Genomic DNA, 23,634 nt, shown 5'->3' on the forward strand with positions numbered 1-23,634 from the left:
CTCTGAGCCTGCCAGTCCCAACTGAGGAAACACACAACACACACACCCCGACCTCGACCTGACCCCTAACCACAGGTCAGAACCTTCAAACAGCCCTCTGAAGGAGCCAGAACCGGATAACAGGTCCTCAGTGAAGACATGTCCTCATAAGGCAGAAATGTCCTCAAAGCGACTCCAAGAAAAGACTCTGACCGGTCCTCACAAAGCCATAGAAGCATGTGCATGCACACACAGTTAGTTAGAGACATTTCACTGATTTACATCAAGACTTTAAGCTCCGAGTTTAAACCAGGTCTTAGCCGTGACTCACAGTGTGGGGGCTGTTTGGGCCAAAGTCCCCACAGTGTTAATATGTGCACACACAGCAGGTGTGTGTCACCTGTCTGACATGTTGACCAAACAGCTGCCATGTCATGTCTCTGCTGGGTGTGCTCAACAGCTGCAACTCTGGCGCCAGGGTGACGCCGTTAGCGAGCGCTCTGTAGCCATCCATTACGGCATTAGTGTCGTTCAGCCTGTCACTTGTGAATATTAGTGTGTGTCCTCATTTATGTCACACAAACTGATTCTCTTTGGGTCCCTAACAAAACAACATGTTTTGTTAGAAACAGAAGTGGCAATTCATAAAAAGAAAAAAAAAAGAGATGAAAACAAGTGCTAACTGTGACGCTAACGGTAAGCATTTTGTTGTTCTAGCCCAGGACACTCAGGTAATACTATTGGATTAGTGAACACACACAGTCAGGTTTCCACCTCTTCAGAGGATGTTCCACTACTGCCATCTACTTCCTGGAGATGTGCCCTAATCTAAACCTGAACCCCAAAACAGGTCTGAGCCTTCAACAGAGAAAGGGCTGGACAACGCCCTTGCACCCAGAGCAAAGCGGTCCTCACAAAGATAGCCTTACAAACACACAGTCATTTCCTGTTTAGCTGACCCCACCCTTCCACACAGAGCAGCTCCATCCCTGATCTGTGGTCAGCACAGACGAGCTGAACACAACAGGCTTCTGCTGAATCACATGTGAAAACTCCATTTGCCGTGTCTGCAGGCCAACATGCTGCTTCTCTTCTACGTATCATAACGGTAGCAGAGCTGTGTCTTCTCGTCTCTGCGGTCACCGTGCATCTTCTTCATTGCTTCTGTCGTCATGCTGAGTCTCGGCAGTGTTTTGTGACTGTGTGGTCGTTACACATCCCGTTGTGTCTAGTCACGTGAGGGACTTTGCTTGGGATGAGGGTCAGAGTTTAATACTTCATTTTAAACTGGTGATTTTCACACGACTGAACCGAGCGGGCCTGTCGGGGCCCAGGCCCCCTGACCCTGGGGTCCCAGTAAACATGACCCACAGAGTGGACACACTCATATGACAAACATCACTTTAAAATGACAGGGAATGAGCCTGTTGGACTGGCCATGTGCACAGCACACTTTATTGAGCCCTTCGCCATATTAATACCGGCCCTGGACTTCACTAGGGAACAGCTGCTCCCTCGTCAGGCGGTCAAGCCGTCCATGTTCCTCGACGCCGTCTAGTGCAGTCGCAGCTTCTTGCCTTTTCTTTGTGCGTTTCTCTTCCCACACATCTGAACAGGGAGCAGAGAGCCTTACTAGAAAACGGCCTGTGGCCTTTGTGTTTGATAGAACGTCCCTGACAGCGGGAGGAGTCCTGCACGATGCTGGCGCCTCACACAGAGCAGTTGTGCGACAGAAGCCGCACGTTTTGCGTCTGAACACAAGTTGCTTTAAGCTTTAAGGAGTTAATCAAAACTAATGTGCCCAAACCTGAATTGAAATCACTGTCACACAAAGGCTGTCAACAGCTGGCACAGCTGATGTTGACGAGGTTTAGTCCAGGTGAGGTGTCTGGAATACAAGGGCAAGTCTGTCGACGCCGCACGACAACTGACCACCATCTTTAGTCTTGATTCAGCAGAATTTCTAAAGAGAATATTCAAACGGATCCAGTTTCCCCAGAAGCAGCACTGAAGCTGACACTGGCCAGACCAGCTGATGTGTGGAGCCGTTACTGGAGACATGACTGAAAACCATTTGTTTATTTTCACCAGCCATCCACTACCATCCATCAGATGGTCGATTAATACCCAACTCTCAGCAACTTTTTACAGTGTCAAACTCTAGTCGACGGCGTAGTCAGGTGCTGGAGCAACACGTAAGCCTTGCTAATACAACGGAGCAGGTGTCAACTCATCTGCAACCTTCTGCAACCGTCCTAGATACAAGGATGTCCTCCCAGAGCCTCCCCAGCAGACAGCGCGCTGCGCCCTCTCATGGTTACATTACCACTGAAGTACATCTGGAGAACATCTGGAGGTAACGCAGATATTAGATGTTGTGCTGACGACAAAAACCATTAGTTAATGTACTGTACACTCCTGTTGATCTAGATGTCAAGGAAATGAAGAGTAAAATGTCTAAAGTTTCCTGAGCTCCAGTCATCACTTCACCGAGCTGGAACCCGCCACTGTTCTGACACGTCTTTCTTCATAAACGCCTTGTTCATCGGTCACTGAACTGGCTGTAGTTCTATGAAAGCTGCAGTCACAGGAGCAGCAGAGGAAGGCCAGGCTTTGGAAAAACACTTCCACAACGTTCCTACAACCAAATACTGAAGGCTGGAAGCTGCCACGGTGCGTCTTTAACACACCATATTTAATACCAAGAGCTTGTTTTTAATAGAACCGTTCTCCATACGCTCTGCCGAAGCAAATGTCTCCACATTCCCTGAACTTGGGCTTAGGTTTGTAAAAAGCCTCCATTTGAAAATAACAACACAAGGAACATTATGGGAACATTATGGGAACATTAAAGGAGGTGTAAGAATGCTGGCACTTTGCTGGCTTTGGAAAAACTAACAACTGCCGAAATGTCTCCAGGACTAAAAACTGTTGTCAGAAATTTTCCCACATTTGTTTATAAGAACATTTTGGTAACAAATGTTATGTAATGAAATGTTTACAACAAGGTGGAGCATTCAGCAGAGATGTTGCATCTAGGGCTGCAACTAATCATAAGTTTCTATTACCCACATTGATCAGTCGATGTTTCCAAAAACATCCAAAACCAAATTAATCTTTGTTAAACCAATCAAATGTCAGAACATAACAAAACTGTCCACATCCCCTTTTCTCAAACCTCCAGCTCCGAACCTAAAAGAATCGGTGCTTCAGGGACCAGCAAAGGGGCAACTGACTTTCTGAACTTTAGAAAAACGTTGCCAGAACATTTTCGGAACCAAACACTTTTGTCTGAAACACACCTAGACCTGTTGTCACGCGGTGTTTTGTTGGTTTCTGTTTAGTTTTCTTGCTTTAGACACAGCAAACGCTGCTCCTGGACCTGGACCAGGGCCCCTGAAACCGAGCCCTCCTAAAACCTGGTGCTGCTGGAGTGTTCGGTCTGGTCCAGGTCCAGTTTGACATACGGTTCTGTAGTTACCCGGTGTCAGATTTTGCTACCTATCAAGACGTGCTACCCACCGTTCACAAAGTGGTTAGGGTTAGGGGGATGGATTGGGGCGGGGTTAGTCAGTCCATAGATACAAGAACAAGGTAGTATATCTCGACAAGGTAGCAAAATCTGACAGAACACGGGACCTCCACGGAGGAGCCACCGAGCAGAAAGCCAACATGTCTGTGTAACTGGGGTATTCTGGAGAGAGAGGCCTGCTCCGCTCGGCCCCTAGCCCGTGTTTCCAGTATCTCCTGTGGGGCACAGCGGCAGATGAGTGAGTAGGGTTTATGTCGATGAGAAGCTCCGGTGTTTATTGTCCCGAACACACATACAGTCACACGCACATCACCTCCTCCTCCCGCGGCCACGCCTGTTTTGCGTCCATGCATGGCGCACCGTTATTATCCCTCATCCTCCTACTGAGACTAATGGCTGCGGGGATACGAGCAGTCGGCATACGGGCTGAGGCGCACCGCGGTACGGCCACGGGGCGCCTATCGGGCCGGGAGAACGCACTGGGCCTCCGGGTGTCCGACCCGCGCAGCCGAGTCCACCAACATGAAGTTTGCGGAGGATGAGGGACTCCGTGTGTCCCCTCCCACGCACAGCTCCAATCACAGCAACAACAGAGACGCGGTATAAGACAGGAGCGACTCCCCTGCGCAGGACACACCGAGCCTCCAAAGTTGAGCTGAGCTGAAGAAGAGTCCAGCGGGAGAGGACGGAGAGACGGACCGAGAGGCGGAGGGGGGCGCCGCCCTCTGCTGCTGCTGCTGCAGGGAATGACGGGAAAGAATCCGCACTGCCCCCCCCAAATCCTCTTCTTCCTCCTCCAGCTCCTCCTCCTCCTCCTCCTCCTCCATCAGAGGCTGCGTCAGCGTGGGCCCGGCAGGCTCTGGATCACACTGGGATCCTGGTTTTCAGCTTTTATTTCTGAGTAGACTGTGCTGCGTTCAGGGACACATCTCTGAAACAAATCATAAAACTACAGCGTCATGAAAGCTACAGAGGCTAAACCGAAGCGGTGTCAGCGCCACCTGCAGGCTGCAGAGTCCACTACATCCTGAACATGTACAGCTTGGGGGTGGGGGGGGTCTGGGTCTGCAGCTCATGTCATGGAAGGGTCCACCCTGTGGAGAGCAGACAGCATGTAGTCGGTCTGACACCAGGACCACACGTCCAGCAGGACGGAACCAGTTCAATTCTATTCTGTTCAACTTTATTTGTATAGCGCCAAGTCACAGCAACAGTCACCTCAGGCTACAGAGTAAGGGCCAGTCCTCACAGTGTTAGAGGAGAACCCAACCAATCCTGCTTGGGGGTGGCATGGTGATGCAGTGGTTAGTGCATGTGATGCAACCAACGGCGGCTCTAATCGAAGGGCCCCTGGCTCGGGGTCCACTGATATGTTCATGATCACTTCCTCTTACTGCAAAACAGAGACTGGGACTTCGATAAATACCTAAACAGTTAGTGTGTGAAACTGTGTTCGGTCTAAGCAGGAAGTGATGTCACCCTAACCCTCAGTGTCAGCAGAGCCTGCGCTCATCAATGATTAATGTATTTAATGGATCTGCAGCTGTTAGTCAGCTGCTGTCAGAGGAAAAACCCAAAAGTAGCTGCAGTTTACTGTTGTGAACGTGATGTAACAGCTGCTGAGGCTCATGGGTACTGTTGTATTTAGGGTCTGCACACAGACAGAACAAAGGACAAGGAGTGTTTGTGATGGATGAACAGAACATAACCTGGATCAATAAGATGTTACAGTATCAGGGGATGGGGGGTGCTTCCTGAGCTCTGGGACGGTTCAATATGAAAGGGTGGAGTAAAGTGATCTGTGCTGAGCATCAGCACTGGGCCCATTACAGCCTGATGGAGCTCTGTATCGATGTCTGATGGAAACACTGGATCAACACGTGCAAAACAGAGGCACGTACCTGATGCTGCATTGACAGGCTCCACTACAGAACAGTCACAATAAGGCGGAGTTCACAGAGCACACAGTAGGAACTACACCCTGCTATCAAACCACAACTCAGCACTGTGTTGAGTATATAAGGTAGTTACCATCAGCTCCACCTTTACCAGCTGCAGCATTAAAGTGATGGACACAGTAATTAGTCACTATGATCCAGTATCAGAGACGTTACTGGGACACGGGCCGTTCTGCAGGACGAGTACCGGTACTGTTGGTACTTGAGGGACATTTGGGTACTGATACCTTTGTACTTCACTAACCTGCTGAATGCCTGACGGTATTTTTACTGTGGTTTTCTACTTTTACTGCAGTGAAGAACCACTGCATGTATAAAACTGAAGAAAGCACAGCATTAGTGTTTGTGTATAAAATGTGCTGTATAAATAACCTTGCCTTGCCAGTGGAGACATGATGTCACAGCAGTTACATCAAAGAAAACAGGAACGCACCTTCAGGTTTTCTGTTTTATTAAATAAAAACAAAGGACATCACAGATCAGTGGAAAGTCAACAGGTTTTCATCACAGACAAAAGAGCAGAGAGACGAGCAGCTGTCAGAACTCCAGCCACTCCGTCATGTAGATGCAGGTGGACGGAGAGATTTCTCCTCCTTCATGACAGTCGTCAAACACCTGAGGAGGAAAACAGGAAGTCAGCAAAAGCTGTGGTGCGGTCCTTCAACAGAAACCACGTCTGGGTGTGTGCCCTACCGGGCAGAGTCCGCAGGGTGTCTTCACCAGCCCCGTGGGCTGGATGATGGGGTTCACTCCACGGTAAAGCTTCATCTGTCCATCCACGCTGCCCACCGTTCCCTCCTTGGCGGCGATGACGGTCATCTCCGCCTTCCCGTCATAGATTAGTGTGTTCAGGATGGTCTCGATGTCGTCCATGGACAGATCCACCTGTAAACACCTGTCGGTCACACTGGCAGCAGTGTCTGATTCTGCATTTTACTCCTACTAGAAGCTCTGTGCGCACATGAATCACATTTCAGTTACATCTACGCACATGGCTGACACACACGGACAGGCAGCAGTGACACAAGGTCAGAGGTGACTGAAACACCAGAGCTGAACATTAAGGCCTGAGGTGTTGATGCAGCCGTAAGTGGCTCGTCTTTGCTCAGCAGGCGGCTATAATCTCGAGTGGTCAGTTTGAGGTGTGTGATGTCAGGGAAGGGGCGGGGCTATTAGAGCATCACCTTGCTGATTCCCAGCTCACAGATGTACTTCCAGACTTCATGCGAGGTGGCGAAGGAGCTGTTCCTCTGGACCATCGGGCTCTGTTTGCTGTCCCTCGCTGCTTCAGCCTGAATACACAAACACACAGCCTGAGGGTCATGTGACCAACTACCACACCTGAACCATCAGGCCCAAAGACCCATACTGAACACAGACCTTGTTCTCTGATCAATTCTATCTACTGGATCAGTGTGACTGATGACATGAGCTCTGTGAAAACCACTTTGACAGTCAGAGAGCACAAATGAGGGCAATAAACATAAATAACAACGTTCACCCAAGTACACGGATGGACAAACTTCAGCTTTCCATAACGTGAGGGGTATTCGTGGCTGTAGTGACAAGACTGAACATGATCAAAGTGGAGAAACATCATAATTACACATGGAACTTTATTCTTGAGGTTTCTAAAGAGTCTTCACTTTGCAGTCCGAGTCTCAAACATTTGTTTTGAGTTTAGTTTGATGAATTTCACTTTATTCTATTCAGCTGCATTTGGAGGAACCATTTATGTTCAGGTCAGCAGCGAGATGCAGTTGAATTGGATGGACTGGATGTTCAATTCTTCATCTTTCACTGGGACTGTATTTGTCATTTCCATAGCAAACGTATAGACAGAAACGTCGCTGCCCCCACCGACTCTCGTTACAACAGCAAAACACAAATCATTCCAAAGCACACGCCAGTTAGGACACAGATCCACAGTTGGTCGCTCCTGCAAACTGTCGGATCAGACTTTGCTGTGTGGGCCTCCTGTGTCAGTCAGTAATAACTATAACCGAGACAAAACTCTGAGAGCAGGGGCTTAAATGTTTAAGTAAAATCTGCTGTACCTTACTCTGGAGGAACTTGAAACACTGCTGGTTCAGAACTTCAACGAACTCGGACTCAAAGTCCTGGTCGCTGTACCAGGCGCCCCCCGTCACTGAGCGGTCCGGCTGCAGGTTGTACAGCATGTACACCTTCTTCTTGGACGCCTGCACACCAGAAACATGCAACTGTCAAGAGAGACACCGGTATCCCAGCAGGATCAGCTGATGAGGAACAAAGACAACCAGCAGAGGTTCTGCTCTGAGGGTCCAGGAGTCTGCACAGGACCGTGGCGTCCTGGCTGGGTGAAGGCTTTCATAAATAAATGTATTTATTTAATAAAGAGTGATACTATGAGGCCTCTGTGCTCATTGCTGTCCACCAGGCCTGGCTCTCCCACAGCACCATGTTGGCTGAGGCCCTCCTCTCCCACATCTCTCCCTGACCCTCTCACATTCAAAACAAACTGAGCGGGTCATTAATCACACTGCTTGAACTCCTCAGCTTTCCCACGTGTGCTGGCGCTCTGTTACCACTGAGCACACAGTTCTTTTTGAGATGTGTGTAGCTTGTGTTTGCTGGTTTACCGCGGGCTGGGTACACCGTACATGTGTGTTTCACTGTTTACTATTTTTTGGAGATTTGGACATAGTTTCTTTTCTCCAAGGAGTTTCTGTAGCTCCTCTGCGCTGTTTTCACACCGGTGGTTTTCAATGTGCAAGTGAACACACGCCTGGTACAGACACGAGTGCAAGCCTCATTCGAAATGTACGCGAGGTGCTACACGCTGCATACACTATGATTTTGGTCTGTGCCGCTGTGTGCGGCAGAAAATCAAGAGCGAGGGGAAACTGTTTGCCAGTGAATTGATCACCGATGTGTCGTTCTCTCAAACAGATAATTTCTAATAATAAAAGTGGGCAGCTGTTAATTTGGCTGAGCAGCCCAGCCAAGTCAGTTGTATGTGCAGGAAACACTGGACTGGGTTGTAGATTAATGAAGGACTCACAGCGACAGATTTCACAGCTTTGATGAGTTTCTTGCTCTCCAGGTTCTTCAGGATCTTGTTGATCTCGGTCAAAGGAAGGTTACTCTTGAAGCGGATATCTCTGCTCCAGATCCCTGCAGAAACCAGACACACGTTCGAACCTGTGCCCAGGTACAAACCGGGACAGGTGGCCAGTGTTGGTGCAGTTACCTTTGTTTCCTGCGTCCTCAATGATCTGATAAACCAGCTTCTCCTGGTTGTCTGAACCTTTCATCTTACTGAAGCACAACAGAAACAAAAGCAGGTCAGATTTACAGACCAGTCCAGACCATCAGGTGCCACACAGCGCCTGCACTGACGCCTCATCACCTGGATGATGTCACACGTTTCAGTGAAACACACCGTTTCACCACAGCGTCACCCCTTGGCCCGGTTTTTCAAAAGATTTAATCCGGATAAAATTGATCCGGATTCAGTAATCCTTTTTTTGCGATCCGTGATCACGTAATCCAGCTTACTTCTTGAGCCAGTTTTTCAAAGCAACATCGGATTGGATCAATCTGATCCGGATAGGAACTTTTCAGGATCACCAAATCTGGATAACCAGTGCTCAAACAGGATAGGAAATCACAATGTAGAACTATAGATATGTAAAGAGCAACAAGTAGAATAGCCAGTGTGGGGTCAATATACGTTTATTAGTCAATATACGTTTATTATTTAAATTTAAAAGAAACTAAACACAAGAAAAACCCCACCCCATCCTCTTCCAGCAGTCCGCTCATCTGAGACCTACAACACAAACACTGTACATCGAGGATATTTATAACAAGTTTCAAATATAGATGTATTGAATTACGAAAAGTGATCTAATGTCAAATACTCCACACTAATTTCAGACTTCCTCATCTGATGTGGAGAGACCAGCTTGTCTGAGCGTAGCCTTTAGGAGGCGGATCTCAAGTCTGGCCTTGGTTTGCTGCAGTTTGGTCAGAGTCAGTTGTTCCTCTGCCAGATGAAGCTGTGCTTCTGCCCTTTCAGTCTCTTTTTGCAGAAGTGCCTTGTAATCATCATCTTTGTTTGATGAAGGGCGCTTCAAGCCTTTGCTCTGAGATCCTGTGGCAACTACCACTGGCTCAACCAATGAGGATCCAGCTTCTTCCTCAGGAACAGAGCTGAGATTCAATATAAATACGCTCTCTGGATCAGCCTCAGGAGGAACTGGCAGATTCACCTCCTCCTCCTCAATCCAAGGCTCGCCATCCCCTACAACACCTTGAATACCATGAAGAGCTTGCGACTTCTCACCTCCAATGATGTCGAGGACCACATCTGTGTAATCCCCCCTCTTAAATGGCTTGTTGCCTGTTTGTGGGTTTTTGGCTTCAGCATGGTCCTTTGTTGCCCTGGCCTTAAGATTCTTCCACCGCAATTTGATTTGGTCTGTGGTCCTCCTCTGGCCAGACCCTATGGCATTCACATTGTCTGTGATTAAAATCCAAACATCATTTTTCTTTTTGTTGGTATCCTTAGCAGAAATAAAACTTCCCACTATTGTTCCATAATGGCGTGTCATGCTGCTACGCTTTACCACTGAACTTTGTGAGAACATGAGTGTGATAAGACAAGAGACACTGTGAGAAGATGGGCAAGGAAGACGTGACCAGGTGATGTGTACCTGTGTAGCTCAGTATGGACCTGTGTGTGTACTGTATGTGTCTGCACACCTGTGCATATATCTGGATGGGTGTGTGTGTACCTGGTGCTCTGAGAATCCTTCAGTCTGTACAAGAGACCTGAACTGTTCCTCAGCAGGTCCAGCTGACCCTGAAACAGGTCATATGATAAGTTTAGATCAGCTGACATCAACAGCTAATCAGTCAGACTGCGCAGGTAATGATGAGATGCACAACCAGCTGGCCAATCAGGAGAGAGGAGTGAGCAGTGACATCATCAGACTGACCAGTGACAACAGCTTGTTGATGGCCATGGCTCTCTGCTGAGGCTCCAGGTGAGGCAGGTCATTCTGTATCACCTGGTCTGTGATGCCGTGAGGAAACTGCTGGCACAGCTCTTTGATCCTGCGACACACACATACACACACACACACTCAAAACGATGAGTCGATTAATCGACTGACAGAGAACTTATCTACTGTCACAGTGAAGCCAAGTTTCTCTGGGTCTGAAGACGTCACGCTGGACTCTGAGAAACTGTGAACGACGTCTTTTACTATTTTCTGACAGGTTATTGATGAAGCTTACTGATTAATAACAAAAATGTTGCTTTAAATCAACAGAAGCATTTGTTCTAAGTGAAACATGTCGAGTGTCACATTCATGGTCTGGTATCTTCATCCATTATCGATTAGTTTCTGTCTGTATTACAGACACATTTCTGTTTAAATCTGACTAATTTGGCTTGTTTTATTAAACAAAGAAAGAAAATATAAGTCTATCAAAAATGATTGTTTTACAGCAGAATAAAAACTCCAAAATGAAACTTTTATTTAGCGGTCGTGCAACTTCCATCCATCCATCCATCCCTGATCTATACCGCTGATCCCGGTGAGGGTCGCGGGGGTTGGAACCAATCTGACAGTGGGCGAGAGGCGGGGTCCACCCCGGACAGGTTGCCAGGGTATCACAGAGGGCTGAAGCTTATAGTTGTTTTAATTTTGAGTATTATTATTACTGGTCAATAAAACTATGAAGCTGATGATTCAAAGTATTGTTTTGTCAGTTGGACATCATTCTACTCGCCCAGCCGTCAGTCGAGGGCTGTGGGGAATTTAAACCACATTCTGGGTACAATAACCCCCATGCTGCTGTATTCTAGGTATGAAAGTGTTTTTCCTAAATCTAAAAGTAAAATACTTGAGTTCATCAACGCATTAAAACTCCAATTTGACCTCAATTCAGTAAAATGCCCTGTTAGAGGAAAAGGTCCTGTGATGCTTAGAGACTGTTCCTTCATCAGACTCCTCAAGCGGGGCAGCCAAAGGAGACCCACGACAATTGACCCACGAACATAACTGCTTTAAATGAGACAAGTATTTGATATGAAGAAATGAACATAACAGGAGGGAACCTTCCTGTTATGTTCATTTCTCAGGTGATGCCTGCTCAGCAGTTATGTTGTGGGTCAAATTGACCCACAACATAACAGAAGGGTTAAAAGACCAGCAACTATCCAGATTTTGGCGACATATGTAGCTTCTGTCTTGAATAGACACCGAATTTACAATATGTTCAATGCAGTTCTAAAAACGTATTTACTTGGGCAATGTGTCCTCTGTGTCTAATGATAGCAAAGAAAACACAAAATCTGACAGAATGTTGGCGCATGTCAGGTCAATCCTCTCTCCAACAAAACAGCACCATCGGCTCAGATGTAAAACCGCTAACGTTGTACGTCTAACCTGTTCTCAATCTCGGCGGGGTCTGAAAGATCAATCTCCTTCTTTACTTTGACTTCCTCCATTTTTTTAACTCCGTCGGATGTAGCTTTTCGTCCGAGCCACTCAGATTATTAGCCTGGTAGCATACGGTCAATGCAGACATGCTAGCTCGGGGTCCTCTGAAGTTAGCTGCCGACGGGCGCGTCCTGAAAAGTGCCTGTTTATAAAACAAAAAACGGTGATGAACAAACAGAAATACATAAAAACAACAGTCGCCAGTGCTTTCACTTGTTACTGATCAGCCTGTTATTTCCAAATAAAGAAAGAATAAAGTAGGGTATATAAAAGCTACACAAGAACAACAAAAGTGCGCAAAAACAGACATTTAACATAACCTTAAAATGACTCTCTTGGCTTGTTGAATAAATTTAATTAACTCCGATAATTTATCATGATAAGGAAGATACCAGAGATGTTAAAAACAGGGTAGCCCGATACAGAAAGTCTGTAAGAAATTTGTGATGAGTCTCTAACTTTGAGAAAATAGCCGAGAATCTTTGTAGTTTTTTCTGTTCTAAAGAAGTTATAAGGTCACCGAAACTACTATGTTGAGCTGCATTACTTATTAGGCTTATTTGTCATTATACAGAAATATTTTCTCTTTTTGATGAAAGTGATAACATATTATAAGGCTTTAAGTTTATTTAATGTTTTCACAATTCTAGCGCCTATTTTGTCTTCTTCTGGGCGTCTTTCGTGGCATGTTGAACGTTAAAAAAAGAGAAAAGTAGCATACGATCCAGTTTTCTTTTTAGCCACGCCCACTGCCTTCACACTTTTTAGATGTGCGCATGCGCCGCCCGAGGTCGTTTCTATGGTGACGCTTTTGTAACAAACCCTCCTCCGTCTCACCTGTATTTTAATTTGAGGTAAGAAACTGTTTATCAACGCTACTCAGTTTAAAGGGAAAATGCATAAATCCGTTTTAATCTTCTGTTCAAGTTCTGCTTCGAACTCAATCTCAGTCAAAATTAGCGGGCCAAACGCAGTAGAAGTGTCCAGCTACCACACGTAGGCTCCCTGATTTTGACAGTGTTCAGAGGACGTTGCTTGCTTAGAAAACTGATTTGTGGAAAACAGTGAAAATAGTGTATCAGAGTCAGAATCAAATCAAACTAAATTAGCAGGTACAAGGAATTCACTGTGGTCTCAACATAAACAGCAACATTAAAATGTGATGAAATAAAATGATAAAGGCAGTAAACATGAAAATAACAGTGGTGGCCGGGGGATTATTCAGATTCCATGTAGTGCACTAACGTGATATTTGTGAATGCAGGTGAGTATAAATATGAGTAGGCTAATGGAGTCAAAAGAGAGTATAGAAAGGAAGACTAATAAATAAATAAGTAATAATGAGCAGGACAAACAAAGTGTGATAACTACCCAACAAGCATCAGTCCTTTAAAGGAACAGTCCATTAAATCTACAATCCCCCTGCAAATGTGTCACAGTTGTCTTTGTAGAGTATTTCTGAACAGACTGAATCTGACTGACGTTGGAGGTTTTTTCTCCGGTGAAGCAAAGTAATGAAGTACTTTTATACAACCCCACTGTACTTAATTTTGAGGTACTTGTATTCCAAGTCAAGTTAGTCATTAGTTCCTGAGTACTTTTGCATTGTTTTGTTTGTAACTCTGAGTACATCTTTGCCCTGCTGCTTGAATAACAGGCAGTTAATCATCTCCATCACTGATTGAATAACTTACAGGTAGACAGTGGTCGTCATGACAGCGGGAGCGGTGTCAGCTCCGCTCATCATTCCCATCATCCCCCTGCAGACACACAGAGCCAAGAACCACATCAACACCAACACACCTGTCTCCATCCAGTCAGGTACAACCACACACACCTGCCTGTCCTTCATCATCATCATCATCCTTTTTTTTCTACTCAGCATCAGGTGTGGAGGACTCAGGTTGTCAGCATGTTGGGGCAGACGGAGGCCTGCGTTCAACCCTGAAATCCTCACAGACAATGTTCATGTTTTCTTGTGGAAATGAGACAATAAAAGCATCTCATGTAAACAAATATCCTCTTTCAGGAGTCAGATCCTGGAGCTGCCATCACACAGTGACTGAGGAGTCTTTAGTCTGCTGACATGTCCTTGAACAGGCTCCAGTCTTTATGCTAAGCTAGGCTAACTACATCCTGACTGTAGCTCATGGGTAGATGTAAGAACTGGATACTGGTATATAAGTTGGTTCCCAGTCACCTCAGTGAATGATGCTCATTACACTTACAAGACAAAACCTTATACTCTCCTCTGCAAACACAGATTTACACTGAGAAAACATAACATGTTCTATGATCTGAAGTTGTTCAAATGTGACCTGGTGAGCGGCGAGATGTGTGTGTAGCCAGTATGTATATATGTTTATATTTCATATGTGCATGTTCGTTTGTAATACATAGTATCTGTGTGGATGTGTGTATCTGTGTGTGCAGACACTCCAGGTGTGTTGATCATCTACACTCTGGATGGGTCGAAGCCAGAGGCAGTGCAGCGGGGGTCAGCCGGCAGCAGCAGGAAGTACAGCAAGCCGATCCTACTGCCTGCTGGTAGAGTGTCTGTCAGAGCTGTGGCTGTGACCAGGTACTGCTCCCCTGACAGTCACCAACCTGTCGGGTTATTTATCACTTCATTCTTTTTAAATTCTTGAATTAGAACCACCAGTTTATGCCTGCAGGGTTAATGATATTATTACAGTAAGTTTGGAGTTTGCTTCATTTTTCCAAAGTTCATCTTTTCTTGTCTTTGTGGAGAAAACTCATTTTAAAGGCCAGTGCATGGAGACATCTCACATGTCCAACTTTAGAGCCACTGAGTGAAACAAAAACTTACTATGATGAGATGTGCAAGCAGCTTAACACTACTTCTCCAAAGGTGCCAGTGGAGAAACAACACCGCTGCTTCACACACACACACACACACACACACACACACACACACACACACACACACACACACACACACACACACACACCCCTCTTTTCTTGCTCACCAGGATTAAGACTTCCTAAAGTCCACTGACATCTCCACTGTTCTGAGCGTGTTCAGCTCCAGGTTGTTATGACTGCACCACAGGACCCGTCTGTAGGCTCACCACTCACCACCGTCTCGGATGAGACCAATGATCGCTGTGTCATCTGCTGTCACTGGCCTGTCCTGGACTTTCTAACTGGCAGGCCCCAGACTGTCAGGATTGGCAATAGAACCTCAACCACCATCATCACGAACATCGGCACCCCACAAGGAAGTGTCCTCAGTCCCATCCTCTACACCCTGTTCACCCACGACTGTGGGCAAACTCCAAACTTACTCCCACAAAGACAACATCATCCTAAAGTTCACAGACAACACCGCAGTGATAGGTCGCATCACTGGTGGGGACGAAGCAGCCTACTGGAGGGAGGTGGCTGGTCTGGTGCAAGAACACTTTGGATCATGTTTACAGTAACATACGTGGTGCATACAGGGCTGCACCCCGCCCCCACCTTGGACGCTCAGATCACATTTCTTTGTTCCTGTATCCAGCTTACAGACAAAGACTGAAACAAACAAACCCTGGTTTGGCATGTCGCCTAGGATCCTCAGCAATTTCTACATCTGCATCATTGAGAGCATCTTGACCAGCTGCATCACTGTCTGGTATGGCAGCACTACTGCTATGGACCACTAGCGCCTGCAGAGAGTGGTAAAGACTGTGGAGAAGATCACCAGGACTCCACTGCCCTCTCTGCAGAGCATTTACCACAGTAGGGAGAACAGCTCCCATGTAGCATACATTCTCTCTACATTATATTGTGTTCTTGTTGTATTTCTATTATACTTCTTTCATTTGCTGTTTTAAAGTGCCTTAGATTTGTGTTACCTGCTTATCTACTTTATATTTCACTTGTATTGTGTGGCATTCATGTGGACGGCCAAGTAGGAAACACATTTCCTAACTGTGCATATGGCAATAAACACTATGACTTGACTTGAACTTCAGGAGTTTAACAGAGGGATCCTCTGAGATGCATTTGCTGGTGTAGGTCGTTGGTGTGCTGATAGTCTGGGTGCTGGATGTGGTTTTCCCCAGCCTCACCTGCTGCTTCCTGTCTGTCAGAAAGCTGGTGATGTACACGTACAGTAACACCACAGGAGCAGTTAATAGCATAAAGCTGACAGTGAGACCACAATCAACAGGAACACCTGCAGCTTACAAATTAAGGTTCCCCATCTGTATCTTTACTGTGTTGCTACAAAACATCAACAATAATAGTGTCTTCAGTGTTGCAGGGAGAAAAGAATAAATACATTAACACCATAACTGACTAAAGCACAAGAGAATTGATTAAATACAGAGTCTGACATCTGAGGTGTAGCTCTAGCACTGAAATAACTTCTGCTCCCAAAACTGCACCAACAGGTATTTCTAGGAACTAAATCAGAATCTGACCTAATCTGTCAGAGGCAGCCGGACCTGCTACAGAGTCTTGAAAAGACTTCTTTGATTCTCTGTAGAGCATCTGTGATATTATCACTTTTTATTTTTTATTAAAAAGTTGTGTGTCTACAGTGACGGCAGGGAGAGCTCCATGGTGACCAAAGTTTTCTCTGTCGAACCTGTGGATTCAAACAGCAGGACTGAGAATGAGGACAACGTCCTGCAGAATGACCAGCAGGTAGTCAAACACCAGATTACATTTTCCATCAGCTGTAGAGCCACCTGCCTCTCCATAGAATCAACATCTTCCATCATCCTTCTACCAGATTTAACTCTTTTTAAAGGTGTCTTAAAATACAGTAAAGGGTTTTTAAATACTGTAAAGTATTATGTCCCCTGTTTCTTCCACATTCTGCTGCTTTTATTTCAGTGTCCATCTGAAGGAGCTTCCTGCTATCCTGAGAATACTGCTGGTTCTTCACTGAAGCCTGCAGGTCTGCGCTGTCTTTTCTAATTTCAAACACATGAAGCAGCTGAAAATGTACAGAAAATTGCAAGAAGAATTAAAATATTCAGTTAAATACTGCAGTTGTTCTAACTGTGTTCAAGTACTGTAAATAGCGAGGGTGAGATTAAAACAATTCTGGTTTTTCCAGAGTCAGATGTTTCAGTTTCATGTGTTTAGCCTAGCTTAGCCTAGCACAAAGACTGGATGCAGGGGCTAATTGCTATCTTAACTGCTGTAAATGGAGTCATTTTCAGCCACAAAAAAAGAAAAAGAAAAAAGGGCATGTTTAGCTTACCATAGCACACTGAGCTAGCTGATGAGGCTTCTATGAAAATATGATTTTTATTGACTTGACGTTCTGGTTACCAGAACTAACATTATATTATTTGTCTGAAGCTGGACCATTTTACAATAGCTACAAACATCTAGTTTTTCTGATTTTTTGGTAATGGGTTATAGCTAATCAGTGGAGCCTAGTGTAGCACAAAGACTGGAAACAGAAAAAAACTGTTAGCCGAGCTCTATCAAAAGAGAGAAAATCCACCTTCAGCAACTCCAAGTTTGTCCAGTTTACATTAATATACAGTCTGTGGCCGGTAGCCAACAAGCAAGTCAGTGGTCCATCTTGTAGTCATCTGGGGTCTAGTTAGCCATGGGTCACGAAAACAAATCTAACTTAATCTCCAACTATTGTACTTATTAAGACTTGTACTGTACTGACTACAGTACTGACTACTACTACTGTACTACTCTGAACCAAGAACATGAAAAGAACATCAAACTAGTTAATTTTCTAACACAACACTGCCATGTTGGGAAGGCCTTGGTGGTAGGGCCCAGGACATGTAGCCTAGCTTAGTGCAAATTAAACATACATTTACACATATAAAACAGTGTCATCTGCATAAAAGTGGATATTGAGGAACAGATTAAAAAGAATAAGATGAACAGCAGTGGACCAAGAATAATGCTAGTGTTAATGTTTGTATCCAGGGCCAAGGATGGAAGACAGTTCTCCTCAATCAGGTCCTCGTATTCTGAACAGTCGACTAGGCTTTCCCAGCCCCTTGGTAGCCCAGTCTGGATCTTGCCAACATTCCCAGTCAGCGGTAAACAGAGCAAACTACACAGACTCATTCAAGCTAATACCAAACTACTGTCTGGTGATTTTTAGTTTGTTGTTTCCTGCCTGTCAGAATTCGGGCACGTTCAAGCAGCTGAGCAGCACACAGACGTCCCGAATCCACCGAGAGACAGACTTCCTGCGGTATGGACAGAGACACTAATCTGTTAGCAGATACGTTTCTTTTTCTCCCAGAAGATTTCCATTGGGGCAAATCTTCTACTTATGGCCAAAAGTATGTGGACAGCTTAATGCGTGTTTCTGCTCATTTCAAATATCCATCTGTGTGTGTTCCCGACAGCCAGAATCAGCTGATTCCATCTCTCCCATGGTGGAGGGGCAGCTCTTGGTTTCAGCTGGTGAATTGAAGCTGACAGGGATGTCCACATACTTTTGGCCTTATAGGAGCAAATGTGAATCTGGCTATATGGACCTGAAGCTTCACTTGAGCTTCTTCAAAAACTGGAAGAGTTCATGATGAAAATCACGAAATGAACAAATTCCAAATATTATGAAGTAAATATGAAACCAGCAGCTTAACAACATACCTGCCTGTGTCTGTACCTGTTTGTCCAGGTGCGCTCAGTGTTTGAGTTTTCGCCCTTCAGATCCTTTTGCTCGGTTCTGTGCTCAGTGTGGAGCTGTGGTTCCTCCGTTACCTGGACAGAGGCTGCCCCCTACTGAGGGAGGACAGGTACTGCACCTACACCTGAACTACACCTGATGACGTCCCAGGTGCACTCTACAGTGACTATATGAATACAGCAGTGTAGTCAGTACTGTGTCATGAGTTCAGATGTGAACATTTTGTGGCCTGCCCAAACATTGACATTTTTAAAATTTTTAACCCATTATAGTCACCATTTGTTGAAACCTTGTTCCTCAGGATGTTTTGAGGCGTCTCGTGTGTACTTTACTAGGCCTAGTGAGTCCATGTGTATCTTTTTGTTATCAGACAGTTCGTTGTGTGTTCTGTAACACTGTGGTCCCTGCCAACACCCACACCTGTTTGATCTGTGAGGCCTCCATCCACCAGCAGCTACAGCCACAGGCCACGCTTGCACTGCAGGTATATACAGTAAATACACCCATTTTACACAGAAACACCTGCATCAGGAGTTTCACCTGTTCAGTGTGAAGCTAGAAGATTATTTTCTCAAAAATATGTTTAACTTCATTTGATCTTTGTTCTCCTAAGATATTTTTTCCTGACTTTATTGTAGTATTGTTATTTTTTCATCTCATTCATTCTTATTTTTAGTCTTATTCTCACATACTGTAATTCTGACTGTTCTTACAGATTTTATCCATCCAACTTTTTTTTTCGTACACACATTTTCTCTCTTCATGGAGACACAAAATGACAACTCCTCAAAAAACTTTTTTGTAAAGCGAGTTATAATGTTTTCTGTAAAATTACAACTTTCATCTATTAAAGCCATGTTTTGTAAAAATTACTATTTGCAAAAGGCGTTAGCTTTTGACTTCAATGCTTTTCTTACAAATCGATGACCTTCTTCTGACCTTTTTACTTCCTCATGAAATTACAACTTTTCTCAATGAAATTAAAACTTTATCATAACATTTTATCTTTATTTTCTTGATGTATGTCTCTGTGCTTTCTGTCAGTATTTATGTTTTGCAATAAAATCTCACACATCAGCAGTAACTGTCTGGTTAAAGATCTTATATAACGCTTTTCTATACAAGGAGGTGCACTTCAAGTGCTTTACACTATAAGACCACTCGCACACACAAACATTCACCAGGAGCAACTCAACTCAGCGTCCTACCCACAGCATGTGAACTGTAGTAGCCAAGGATCGAACCCCCAACTCTAGGATTAGGGGACAAACTGCTCTACCACCTGAGACACAGCCTCCCTTGTGTGTGTTTGTTATGTAGGATCACGTGGTGTGTGTTTGCTGTGGAAGTGGGAATCCAGCTCACATCTCCAGGTGTTTGACCTGTGAGAGCCGCCTGCAGCCGGTAATGCCTGCACACAAACACTGCATGTATGACATTTACTCTGTTTTTACTGGCTCATCTCCAAAAACATATTAACGTATTGTTTGTATTCTGTGTTGTTGTTGTTGTTGTTGTTGCTGTAGGCGGTGAGGGTCGGTAACAGCGCCCCCTCGGTCTCGTCAGCTCACAGCAAGACGTTGTCCTGCTCCAGGTGTAAACGTATGAACCGAGGTGATGCCCGATACTGTGACTGGTGCGGCTCCAAGGTGAGCACATACCTGAACACACCTGAACTCACAATTGTACCGCATCACACAATACTGCAGAGACAAGCAGTAACTGAGCGTGCACATCGGCGTCCAGCTGCTGACCACAGTTTGACTCCTTATCAGGGGAACTGTCTCTCTGTCATCCAAAGACAAAATGTGTTTAGCTCAGCACAAAGACGGGAAGCAAAGGGAAACTGTTCCACCTTAAACAGTCTTATACTTGTAAAGTGCTTTTCTACGCACTGCGGCACACCCACAGCGCTTTCACACTATTTGCCCACTCACCCTCCAAAACACTCACACATAGCAACAGGGGAATTTAGTGTCTCACTCAAGGACAACATATAGACTGAAGAAGCCAGGAATCGAACCGCCTTCCTTCCAGTTGGGAGACGACCCGCTCTATCTCCTGAGCCACAGCCACCCCTTAATAAGCCTTCCAGTTAATGATGGATCAATGTTAACCATCAAACCCTATAGGAAATACAGAATCACTAAGACGGGCTCTAAATGTACAGTTAGCGCCCTGCTAATGTTGGATGACTTAGCATAATCCTCACTGTAAATGATAGTTATTAACCCTGCTAATGTTGGATGACTTAATCCTCACTGTAAATGATAGTTATTAGATTGTGTTACCAGTTTCCCCCGATACTATTTTGTGCTAAGCTAGTGTGGGGAGTGAAACATTTTGGAATATGTTGTGATGCGATGTATGTTTGTAGCCCGGCCATGCAGCCAGCTATGTGATGTGTAGGCGATGTGGAGCAAGCGGACATCCATACGCCTCTTATTGCGCAGTGTGTGGTGTCTACCTGGAGCCACCGGCCCCGCCCACATCCCGCAGTAACGCCACACAAGCTGTCAAGGGCAGCGCCCCCAACCAGGTATGCTACAGCACTCACATCATGCCATTCACACACTTCATAATACAGTATCTGATGCACCTGTGTATGAGCAGACCTCAACTGCCACCTGGAAGGCCACATCCTCACGCCGTGCCCCCACTGTGAAGGTAGCCCCGCCCACTGTGGATCAGTGTACACAGACTGTAGGACTCTATTTCCCATCAGCCACTGAGCTCCACAGGAAGGAGCAGCAGAGGGTGCTACAGCTTAGCAGAGAGCATGCCACCAGAGACCGCCAACCACTGCTGACCGCCATCAGCCCAGGAAGAGGTTAAATATTACTACTACTACTAATACCACTACTAATGATACTGCCACTCCTGGCAGATGTACAGTACTACTACTACTAGTACTGATCACGCTCAGGCTCAGAAGAGATACAGTACCATAGATATTACTGCTTCTCCTTCTGCTGTGTATGTCATAAGCCCTGAGAGAGAGCGAGTGTTGGGGGTCGGGGCTGCTGTTGTTTTACAGGTGGGGCTGGTTGTCTTCTGACCTACTGGTGTTTTCAGGTTACTGGAGGAAGCAGCTAGATCATATGTGTGCTCATCTGAGGAGTTACGCTCAGAACAACGCCCCCTTCAGGACACTGCTGGGAGAGCCTCGCCTGGGCCGGGTATGCTGCACCTCACCTGCACATCAGTGACATCACCTGTTGGACAAATTAACCAGATTATTAAACGAACTGTCACACCTAGGCTAGGCCGTCCCTGGTAGGCTAGTGGTTAAGGCGCAGCGCTCTCGCCACTGCGGCCCGGGTAGGAATCAGGGTTGCATCAGGAAGGGCATCTGGAGTAAAACACGTGCCAAATGTCAACATGCGAATTGTCAGTGTGACGACTCGCTGTGGCGACCCCTAAACGGGAAAAGCCGAAAGTGACATTCTTTATTTTCACACCACTCACTGTGTGACTGAATCAGGTTTAGACGTCTGCCAAAAGGTTGGCTTGGGTTCAGACTCGGTGGGAAACATGTTCAGGTTGGCAGGCACCAGAACCACCTGAGCAGGTGCCAGCGCGATGTGGTTCACTTCCTGTGTGTGTTGTGTTGCTGCTCTCCTTCAGATGGTTTCTGCTGTGATTCAGGAAGATCAGTATGAAGTCAGTCTGACCCTTCGTTTCGTCCTGGCCGGAAGGGAAATAAAAGAGGTGCGTCCAAAACATGTGACCTGACAAGATCAGGACATAAACTTATTGAGATTTTTTAAAATTCTTATGTCTTATTAAAAAGTTGAGCTTGAATATATGTCTGGTCCCAGGTTGGTCCTGAAGGTGGCGCTGCAGAGCCAGCAGGTGGTGATGTTATGCCTGCAGGTCTGAGCAGCGTTACAGAGAAATCAGCCGACCGCAGCACGACCAGTAAGAATGATTCCTGTATGTACATATTTACATGCACTCAATGGTCAGTTTATTAGGAACCCGTGTCAAACTAAGTCGGTCTGATCTATCAGTGCTGTAGTGAATCCTCCTTCCTGAAGGTGATAATGTTCAGTTTGTGTTCAGACTGTGTCACAGAGGTGCTGTTCACCCATGTGATCACTGTGGAGGCTGCAGGTTGTGCTGCTGTTCAGCTGCACTGTGTTGCAAGATATGATTAGATAAACTTTATTGTTCCCTTGGGTTTAATGTCACTGCATCACACTGATTTAGCATCATTCATAACTAAAACACATACAATATATTTATAAAAACAAATGCAATGAAGAAACAGGGTTCATGGTTGGTGCCTTAGGGGCCAATAAGACCACTTTAAGGCCACAACCATCGTCCCCCTTCCCAAGAAGAGCCCGGTCACCTGCCTGAACGACTACAGGCCAGTGGCACTCACCCCAATTATTATGAAGTGTTTTGAGAGAGTGGTGCTGGCCCGCATTCAGAGCAGTATACTGGACACCCTGGGCCCCCTGCAGTATGCCTACCGGCCCAACAGGGCCACCTCATCGCGTGGCTGCCCTCCACTATTCCCTTTCTCACCTGGAAAATGGAGACTCCTACATCAGGATACTCTTCATTGACTACAGCTCCACCTTCAACCCAGTTGTCCCCAACAAACTCACCCACAAACTGTCCACACTAGGTCTGCACCCCACCCTCTGTGACTGGCTCCTGGACTTTCTGACTGGCAGGCCCCAGACTGTCAGGATTGGCAATAGGACTTCAGCCAGCATTGATACAAACACTAGCCCCCCCCAGGGATGTGTCCTCAGTCCCATCCTCTACACCCTGTTCACCCACGACTGTGCCGCCTCCCACAAAGACAACATCATCCTGAAGTTTGCAGACGACACCACAGTAATAGGTCGCATCACTGGCAGGGACGAAGCAGCCTACAGGAGGGAGGTGGCCGGTCTGGTGTCTTGGTGCAAGGACAATAATCTCAGCCTCAACATTGACAAGACGAAGGAGATGATAGTGGACATGAGGAAGGAGAGGAGATCTCATTGGCTGCGGTTGATACAGGGGGTGGGAGGG

General features: G+C 45.9%; 3 protein-coding genes across 4 annotated transcripts in view; 1 reads left to right on the forward strand and 2 right to left on the reverse strand.

Annotated features, from left to right (window-relative positions):
• The window catches only part of LOC109971833 (spectrin beta chain, non-erythrocytic 1-like), a 51,873-nt gene extending 47,562 nt beyond the window's left edge, over positions 1-4,311 (reverse strand). Inside the window, 1 exon segment of the mRNA XM_020620339.1 lies at positions 4,134-4,311. The gene's annotated coding sequence lies outside the window, so the exon portion shown is untranslated.
• A 1,592-nt stretch (positions 4,312-5,903) lies between these two features.
• Positions 5,904-12,108, reverse strand: polr3f (polymerase (RNA) III (DNA directed) polypeptide F). Its single transcript, XM_020620264.1, has 9 exons — positions 11,913-12,108; positions 10,455-10,572; positions 10,251-10,318; positions 8,702-8,769; positions 8,513-8,625; positions 7,527-7,670; positions 6,654-6,761; positions 6,163-6,354; positions 5,904-6,084 (listed from the first exon to the last, which is right to left on the reverse strand). The coding sequence occupies exons 1-9, from the start codon at positions 11,972-11,974 to the stop codon at positions 6,007-6,009; spliced, it is 951 nt and encodes a 316-aa protein (XP_020475920.1). The 5' UTR covers positions 11,975-12,108; the 3' UTR covers positions 5,904-6,006.
• Positions 12,109-12,725: 617 nt separating this feature from the next.
• The window catches only part of dzank1 (double zinc ribbon and ankyrin repeat domains 1), a 14,934-nt gene continuing 4,025 nt past the window's right edge, over positions 12,726-23,634 (forward strand). Inside the window, exons 1-16 of one of the 2 annotated variants that reach the window (XM_020620262.1) lie at positions 12,726-12,820; positions 13,663-13,787; positions 14,400-14,547; positions 16,517-16,622; positions 16,815-16,878; positions 17,886-18,001; positions 18,089-18,159; positions 18,592-18,709; positions 18,971-19,084; positions 19,921-20,004; positions 20,127-20,249; positions 20,978-21,139; positions 21,214-21,430; positions 21,676-21,779; positions 22,228-22,311; positions 22,422-22,521. In XM_020620262.1, the coding sequence (XP_020475918.1) occupies positions 13,679-13,787; positions 14,400-14,547; positions 16,517-16,622; positions 16,815-16,878; positions 17,886-18,001; positions 18,089-18,159; positions 18,592-18,709; positions 18,971-19,084; positions 19,921-20,004; positions 20,127-20,249; positions 20,978-21,139; positions 21,214-21,430; positions 21,676-21,779; positions 22,228-22,311; positions 22,422-22,521 (1,720 nt within the window). In that variant the 5' untranslated portion in view covers positions 12,726-12,820; positions 13,663-13,678. The remainder of the gene's footprint in view (positions 12,821-13,662; positions 13,788-14,399; positions 14,548-16,516; positions 16,623-16,814; positions 16,879-17,885; positions 18,002-18,088; positions 18,160-18,591; positions 18,710-18,970; positions 19,085-19,920; positions 20,005-20,126; positions 20,250-20,977; positions 21,140-21,213; positions 21,431-21,675; positions 21,780-22,227; positions 22,312-22,421; positions 22,522-23,634) is intronic. The other variant, XM_020620263.1, reaches the window with a different exon arrangement.

Source organism: Monopterus albus, unplaced genomic scaffold (genome assembly GCF_001952655.1).
Source record: "Monopterus albus unplaced genomic scaffold, M_albus_1.0 scaffold235.1, whole genome shotgun sequence".
Taxonomy (NCBI): Eukaryota; Metazoa; Chordata; class Actinopteri; order Synbranchiformes; family Synbranchidae; genus Monopterus; species Monopterus albus.

Bases quoted from the DNA above. Each gene is read 5' to 3' on its own strand.
- polr3f (XM_020620264.1), bottom strand. From the start codon at position 11,974: ATGGAGGAAGTCAAAGTAAAGAAGGAGATTGATCTTTCAGACCCCGCC. The intron at 7,671-8,512 runs GTGAGTCCTTCA...TCTGGTGTGCAG, and splicing joins AAGCTGTGAAATCTGTCGCT to GCGTCCAAGAAGAAGGTGTA. The intron at 6,355-6,653 runs GTGATGCTCTAA...AGGTGTTTACAG, and splicing joins GTGAGCTGGGAATCAGCAAG to GTGGATCTGTCCATGGACGA.